General features: G+C 44.2%; 1 protein-coding gene across 1 annotated transcript in view; it reads right to left on the minus strand.

Moving 5' to 3' along the window:
- The window catches only part of SUCLG1 (succinate-CoA ligase GDP/ADP-forming subunit alpha), a 38,362-nt gene extending 36,616 nt beyond the window's left edge, over positions 1–1,746 (minus strand). The window contains exon 1 of the mRNA XM_061155235.1: positions 1,601–1,746. Within this exon, the coding sequence (XP_061011218.1) occupies positions 1,601–1,697 (97 nt within the window). The 5' untranslated portion in view covers positions 1,698–1,746. The remainder of the gene's footprint in view (positions 1–1,600) is intronic.
- Positions 1,747–8,182: the final 6,436 nt, after the last annotated feature.

Here is an 8,182-nt window from a genome sequence, read left to right on the forward strand (position 1 = left end):
TGCCAGCAACAGGAAGCTAAAGTAGATGACCTCTTAAGGCCTCAGGATCCCGAAGTCTAGGAATAAAGAATAAAGAAGCTCAAGCTCTGTGAGAACAGGTTCGTTACGTATCGCTAAGGGTGGATTCAAGATCTTAATCTTTCAGACACTTTCTTCTATAGACTCTGCTCCTAAGACAGCAAACCTATCTGAAGCAAGGATTTTTCAGAAACTCAGAAAAGCAAGAAAGACATGGGTATAACTAATTCCTTTCTTCTTTCTGCCTACAATATCCTTGATTATCCTTTAAATTATGTAATAAAAATCTCCAGAAAACTCTTCCAAAGAAACCCAACTTCTTCCTACTTGCCAAGGTTTGTTCTTAGGTGATCTGGTAGCTAACTGTAGCAACAGAGTGTACAATCATTGTTGTACACTTTTAAAATGTAATTTTCTCAAGAAATGAATCATCTCATCCAATATTCAGTACCAGCAGCAGAACTAGGAGCAAAGCAGAAAAAAGGAAGTTAGAAAAAAACTAACTTTGGTTGAGTACCTATTTCACCCAAGGTGCTTTATATAAATTGTTCCCTCTATTCTGCATGGTGAATCCTGGACTTCATCATTTTTAGAATGCATTTTTTTTTTCAATTTTTCTTTTTTTACATTTCTTAAATCAGGATGAGACTGACAACCAATGGTGTGTCACAGTTTTAATTAGCAATCATTTCCCACTGTTAGTGGCAGACAAAACAGCAGTACATCTTACAAGTGAGTGTCTCAGATTGATTAAAATATGGTAATGATTTCACGGAATGTGAACAGAAATTGAGAAACAGATGTAGAAACACCCCCCAGAGTTATTACCTAGACTGTACAGAACCAGGCAGACTTCAAACGCTGATGTGGCTGATTCCAAAGTCTTTCCCTACACAACCTACCTAACAAACACAGAGACTTTGAACATAGCAAGAATTTTCAACAGTAAGCGTTATTATCAACGTTGGGTGTTAAGTTTTCAGGAACTGAAGAATTCACACTGCCTGGTGGAGACACTAAAGTAAGTTGGTTAAGGTCCTAGCCAACCCTAAGCTTGCAGTTTTCTGGGCTGTGCTGACTCTAAATGCATCCTCCTGCAGATTCACCTTACAGTTTAAGGAAAGGACAATTTAAAGTACAGGACCGTCCTGTACAAGGCTCAGCCCGACTCTCCAATTTCCTACCGATTCCCTGCCCGTACTTCTCAACCCACTCACCCTCCCAGAGGCTTCATCCTGGGCCACATCACTTGTCACTTTCCTGAAGATCCTGTCCAGATGCCGCCCCCATCCCCCACTCATCACCGGAGGATCAAGGGCGTGCAAGATCCAGACACCACGTCTGCAGTGCTCCCAGACCCGAATCCTGGCTGAGTCGCTCTACTTCCCCACTCGCCAGCAGCCCAACAGGTTCCCGCCCCACATAATGAGCAAAGCTTCCTCCGTCCCCGGGGGTCCCAAGCTTGGGGCCCCCGCCGAGATCCCGCCCCGGAGGGCCCAGCCGCGGCCTGGACCGGGGCGCTGGGCCAGGTGAGGCCGGGAACTCGCGGGGGCTTGGAGGACAGAGTCCCGACTGGACTCACAGAGGAAGGCGCGGGACAGGAGGCGGGCGGCGGCGAGGCCGCTGCTGCCAGAGGCCATGGTCGCAGCGGCACGGGCAGCGGCGAGGGCTGCGGTCATCCGCCAATGACACTCCCAGGCCCCCGGGGAACCTGGCGGGGGCCGAGGCGCGAGGAGGAAACGCGTGGCCAGAGCGTTCGCCGGTATGAATTTACCTCCACAGAGGCCTCTTCACCCAACATTGGTCCTCGCAGGTAGAGAAGAAAAAGGCTTCTTAACGAAGAAGTGGACAATAGCTTGGCTTTTCCCCGGAAACGTGGCTTTAGCCCGACAATAATTACAACTGGCTGCTCAGGGGACACCCCACCGACTCCTGTCGGCGCGGGGCATTATGGGAAATGTAGTTCAATGGCCACAATTTGTGGGAAGTCGGGGTGGGGGCCTGCGGAAAGGGAAGCGAAAGAGAAAAGGGGGAGTCAAAGCCACCGGCACGGTGTCAAAAGGAGTGAGGAAACAGTGAAGCGAGGTGCAAAGAGCAATGCAGAACCTTTCAAGGCCCTTCCAAGGCCAAGGTGCAGACTTCCTTCATTTCCCCATCTACCATATGGAGAGGGTGATACCCTTGCGAGGACCGGGAAGAATTACCAAAGGGAACGATTAATAAGAACTCGTGCAGTGAAGACGAGGATGTGACGAGAAAGACCAAACGCTGCCTTCCTGGCACCTAACTTCTTGGAATATGAAGCTTTTGGTTAAACAAGCTATTATGAAGCCTATAGAGTGCCTCTCCTGGAGATCCCGGAGGACTGAAGTTAAAGATCAAATGAGTATTAGTCACTCAGTCGTGTTCGACTCTTTAGGACCACATGGACTGTAGCCCGCCAGGCTCCCCAATCCATGGAATTCTCCAGGCAAGAATACTGGAATGGGTAGCTATTTCCTTCTCCAGCAGATCTTCCCGACCCAGGGATCAAACCCCGGTCTCCAGCTTTGCGGGCAGATTCTTTACCATCTGAGCTATTAGGGAAGCCCTAGATCAAATGAGACCGCTCCTTGTTTGAACAAAGCGTTCACTCCTCTGTAAGAGCTTTAGAAGGGACCTCCTAGAGTCTTAAGAGTCAAAGGGTTAGCAGGAAATAAAGTAACCCACCTCCCTGCCTTTGACCTTGATCGTTAGTCCTCATCTTTATCATCAATGAAATTATAACCCTAACTTACTTAAGTAATCATCATAATCTACACAGAGATACATGTAAGGTAGGAGTGGGATTACCCATGGAGATTGCCCAGTATTTGCTCTGTGACCCAGATATTGCAAATCCCTGCTTGGATTTGACAGTACCCAAAATTCCTCCAATCTAATGGATCATGTCCTTGCAATCATTTAAATATTACCAGTGGTTTCCAGATAGGTCCAGAATAAAGACTCATTTTAAAGAGCAAAGTTTTACATGATAATACTTACATTTTTGTTTCATTTAATTACTAAAATGGATGATGATGAAATATATAACTTTGGTATGATTTTAATGAATTTTCATCTCCACAAAGAAAGGGCTTTTCTTTTTCTTTTTTTTTATTTTGGAAACTTATGTATCTCCAGCACCTAGAACAATTCCTGGCACAAAGAGAGAACTCATTATTTACTGAATTAACATGTAAGAGAAATACCATTTACATTATTTATTGAGTTCACCAACAGTGGTTGATGTTCCTAAAGATATTTCAATCCCTGCTAATAACTACACCACCACCCCAAGTCCACAGCTCATTAATGAGAGGCTCCTGCACTGGACATGATCTATACCGTTTATTTTTGTATGCTGATTGTTTTGGAGTCAGACAGATCTGGATTCAAATTCCAACTCTGCCACTGACTATATGACCTCTGGGTCTCAGGTTTTCTCACCAAGAAGGGGATGAAACTCCCTAACTCATCATAGGTTATGACCAGTTAATGTATTAGTATGTAAAGTTTTTAGTACCTTGTAAACCTCGATTCCACAGAAAGTAATGGCACCCTCCTCCAGTACTCTTGCCTGGAAAATCCCATGGACAGACGGGCCTGGTAGGTTGCAGTCCACGGGTTGCGAAGAGTCGGACATGACTGAGCGACTTCACTTTCACTTTTCACTTTTATGCATTGGAGAAGGAAATGGCAACCCACTCCAGTGTTCTTGCCTGGAGAATCCCAGGGATGGGGTCCCACGGAGTCGGATACGACTGAAGTGACTTAGCAGCAAACCTCGATTCATGAGGTCCCAAAGAGTCGGACACGACTGAGCGATTGAACTGAACTGAACTGAAACCTTCAATGCTGCTGCTAAGTCACTTCAGTCGTGTGCGACCCCATAGATGGCAGCCCACCAGGCTCCCCCGTCCCTGGGATTCTCAAGGCAAGAACACTGGAGTGGGTTGCCATTTCCTCCTCCAATGTGTTAAAGTGAAAATTGAAAGTGAAGTCGCTCAGTCATGTCCGACTCATAGCAACCCAATGGACTGCAGCCTACCAGGCTCCTCCGTCCATGGGATTTTCCAATAAATGGTGGTTATTAAAGATAGGAACTTTCTTCTTCACATGATAGGATGATATTGTGAGGTTTTTACTAATATTAGTAACTGGATGTGGAACAGGACATTTCCATTTGGCAACAAGTCATAAAGACCTCCACATTCTAAGAAGGGGAGCCTAGAGGCTACCTCTCTCCTGACTTCAATAAGAAGTGGCCAAACTTGTCTTTGGATTTTCACTGTCACTGTCCAGCAGCTCCAATAAGCAAAAGACAGGAATTCATTCAGTGAGGGAATTCTTCTGAGTCATGAGTTGTCTGTTTGATATGGGTTTTTTTTCCCCCCACTCCCAGGCAAATTAGTGGGAGAGGGCTCCTAACAAGCAAACTGACAAAAATACGAAATTAAATCCAAGGCAGAAATTCATGTGCCCTTCACAGTGCCTTAGAGTAGATCTGGGCAAAGAATGCTCAGGAAAACTTGAGTTTGGTTGAGACTAACCTAGAGACTAATGTCTGCATCCTGATTGGAGAATTCCAGACGGGGCCAGCTGGAGCAGCCCTCGTTGGCAGGCAGGGAAGTATTTGGTGTGGCAAAATGCATAATAGTCCCATCAGTGAAATGGATGTTGGGAAAGAAAGCTGAGCTTCCCTCTAAGAGGATCTACTGGAACAAAGAACCTTAGGATAAAAGACCGTGGAAGATTCCCCTCTCCCCACCCCCAGGAGCAAGAAGGGGCAGAGGGAGTTATCAGAGTTCAGCCAAAGAGCATAAAACTCACATCAGGCTGCTGTCCAGATGGAATTCACTAGTCAGGAAAGGAGGCGAGGAACTACTGAAAAATCCACAAAAAGCCAGAAACCTAGAGCATGTGGGCCATCAGGAGAGAACCACAAACAGCACATTCAAAGAGATTTTATCCAAACTGTACCCCACCCCTGCAGGCCAAGAGCAAAGGAGTGAAGAGGGGAGGAGTAAATAGAGAAGAAAAGAGACCTTATTCCATCTAGCTGCAGATTGGGGGTCCATAGTTCATGCCAGACCTGAAAGCGGGAAGAAGCTTTGAACTAGGTATACAATTGAAGTTTTAAATTGGATCTAATGGGACACCATTATTCATTTTAAATATAGGTTATTTATCTCCATGGGTCAAAATTCAAAAAGTACAAAAAATTTATATAGTGAGGAAACATCCTTCCACCTGTCTTTCTACCACCTATTTCTTATAGCCTCACATGGCAGAAAGAGGGTGAGAGAGCTCTCTGGGGTCCCCTCTATGAAGGCACTAACCCCATTTAAGAAGGTATCACCCTCATGACCTAATTACCTCCCAAAAGTCCCACCTCCTAAAACATCACATTGGAGTTTGGGGTTTCAACATACAAATTTGAGGGAGATGCAAATATTCAGAACATTGTACCTAAGCCCAGTTTTGCCCACTTCTTTCTGGGAAAAAAATTACCTTTTAAAGGGAAAAATAGCTGCCTTATCCTTCGCAATAAAAGTACACTTAGAACTGTGTTGTAAACAAGAGAGGCTAGGTCTTTGGGGCTGATGAGACAGCCTAAACCCTCAGTAGGTATCATTAATCCCTTCATAAAACAATGTTGAGAATTGGGAGCTTGTGTTCTTGGCCTTGTTTATGGGAGATGGTATGACACAAATCAGAAACACTTAACCTCAGAATAGCTTCAGCTTTTAGAAAATTGGGAGAAGGGTTGGGGATTATTTTTATCTCAAGTACAGCTACAGAGGCAGAATCACACAGCGCAATTTTGAGAAAGAACCAGCTTAACATCATTGACTGATGTGAGCAGAGGCAGGCTCTTTCCCTCTCCCCTTACAGGAACTGGTACTGCTAGCTTAGCTACCTTTGCCTAAGAATGAGGACAAATGACTTTTGACTTAAAGAGCCTTTCTCAAAGCCTGTTACACTTCTTTGAAGGGTTATAGCACCTCTGAAGGGGAGGTTTCATCTGCATTGTACCCTTACAGAAATGTCAAGAGCTTTGATCTTTCCTTTGGAAGAAATGGCTTCCAAATATAATTTCTTTTCCCCGTACTTGAACCCTATTGCAAATTTGGTCCCCTAGGAAGGAAACTCTGAATACCCCATGCAAGAATACTCTAGGGACCAACTCTTGTTGAAGGGAAGAGAGCAAGACTGGGAAAAGAGAGAGAGGTCCAAGAGAGAGTGCAGGCCCAATGCCAGTCTTGGCCAGTGCCCATAACAATTGCCCTGAACGAGGCAAGATGCTGATGATGAAGCTGAAGCTCTGATATTTTGGCCACCTGATGCAAAGAGTGGACTTACGGGAAAAGACCATGATGCTGGAAAAGACTGAGGGCAGGAGGAGAAGGGGACAACAGAGGATGAGATGGTTGGATGGCATCACCGACTCAACGGACATGAGTTTGAGCAAACTCTGGGAGATAGCGAAGGACAGGGAAGCCTGGCATGCTGCAGTTCAAAGGGTTGCAAAGAGTCAGACACGACTTAGCAACTAAACAACAGCAAGGCAATACGGGTCATCAACATGCGTGAGCAGCCCTGGGAGGGGCATGATAATGGACCCATGAAATTCCTGAAAGTGTGGTGGTGGCTGGGGAGATAACTGAAGATTCTCTGCCAACAGTGGTCCCCAGTAGGAAGGCAGCATATCCGTCAGTGTAGGAGCATATGGGAGACCCATTACAGTATCAACCAGATGTCCCTTCCAGGAGAAAGTCTGTTGGGAAATGTAGAACCTGAAGTCCAAGTCCTTTCCTTTCTCAGGGTAATCAGTGCTTTCCCATGATGTACAGTTGGACCAGTCATTCTCTCACAAAGTTTCTCATTGCCTTGAGAAATGGAACAATGCTATTGGCCCAGTTTAATAGACGGTCCCTCCCAAGTTATGCATTCATATATTAACAGCTATTGCCAACATCTTCACAAATAAGTGATTCATGTTGAAAATTTCTGGAATTAGAGCCAGGAGACCTTGTTTTGCACCCCTCTCTGATCCTTCTAGGATAATTTTCCTTCTTCATCAAGTACAGCTTTGAAAGTTTTCTGTCTTTCTCTCTCTCTTTTTTTTTGTGTATATATATATATATACATATATATATACACATATTCATATATCTATATATACATATATGTGTGCCTATATATACACATATTCATGTATCTTTATATATGTGTGTGTATGTATTATTCATTTATCTCTCTAGATGTGCATCTATGTGTGTGTGTGTTTACTTTTTTATTTTTTGTAGCAGATGAAAATCAAGACACCAGGAAAGAGCAACTTTCCTTGAAATTCTGGAATGTAGCTGAAGATGTAACATTGTGTCCCACTCTGCAATCTAGTGGACTGCAAAGAAGAGTCCTGAGAATTAGTACTGAAAGGAGAGAAAAGCAAGATCTTGAGGCCTATGGAGAGGAAGGAAGAGAGACGGGAGAAGTCAGGTATGGCCTGAAAGAGTACTCCAAGGGGAAGAGAGTAACCCATGTTCTTGGAAGACTATGGACTCCTCAAAAAGCAACTCCAAAGGCTACCAGGTCATGAAGCCTCTGTCTCAGGTCCCTAACTCCTCTGTGTACAGTATTTTCATAGCCTGGGGCTCTGAAAATTGCCTTTTTCATCGAGGCTTTACATGTTAGTGAAATAAATGAGGGTATTGGGCATTGAAGAATGGTATCACCTATCAGAAGTTGAAAGGATCTTCATGGACCCAAGAGGATGCAATTTCATTCTGGGACATTGTCTCACATGGCCACTGGATTGTTATTTTATTACCTAGAGGGATGAACGTATATTTAGCTTTGCTTCATGTCTCATACAAAGGTAATAAACCCACTCACTATACATTTTACAGATAATTTCTATTTTGAGATTCATTCTTTTCAGTGTCTTCTAAATATCCTCCAACATTAAACACATTACTTCTCTAACCAGAAAGAATAATCAGTAGTTTGGGTTTTTATGGATGATCTGTGATCCTCTATGTTAGCTTATAGATTTTTGTCTGCCAGAGATACAAATTATCTCTTTCCAGCAGAAAAAGTAACTCCAAAGTTTTGAACCCACTTCCCCCCAAGTTTTCTT

This window comes from Dama dama, chromosome 11 (genome assembly GCF_033118175.1).
Source record: "Dama dama isolate Ldn47 chromosome 11, ASM3311817v1, whole genome shotgun sequence".
Lineage (NCBI taxonomy): Eukaryota > Metazoa > Chordata > Mammalia > Artiodactyla > Cervidae > Dama > Dama dama.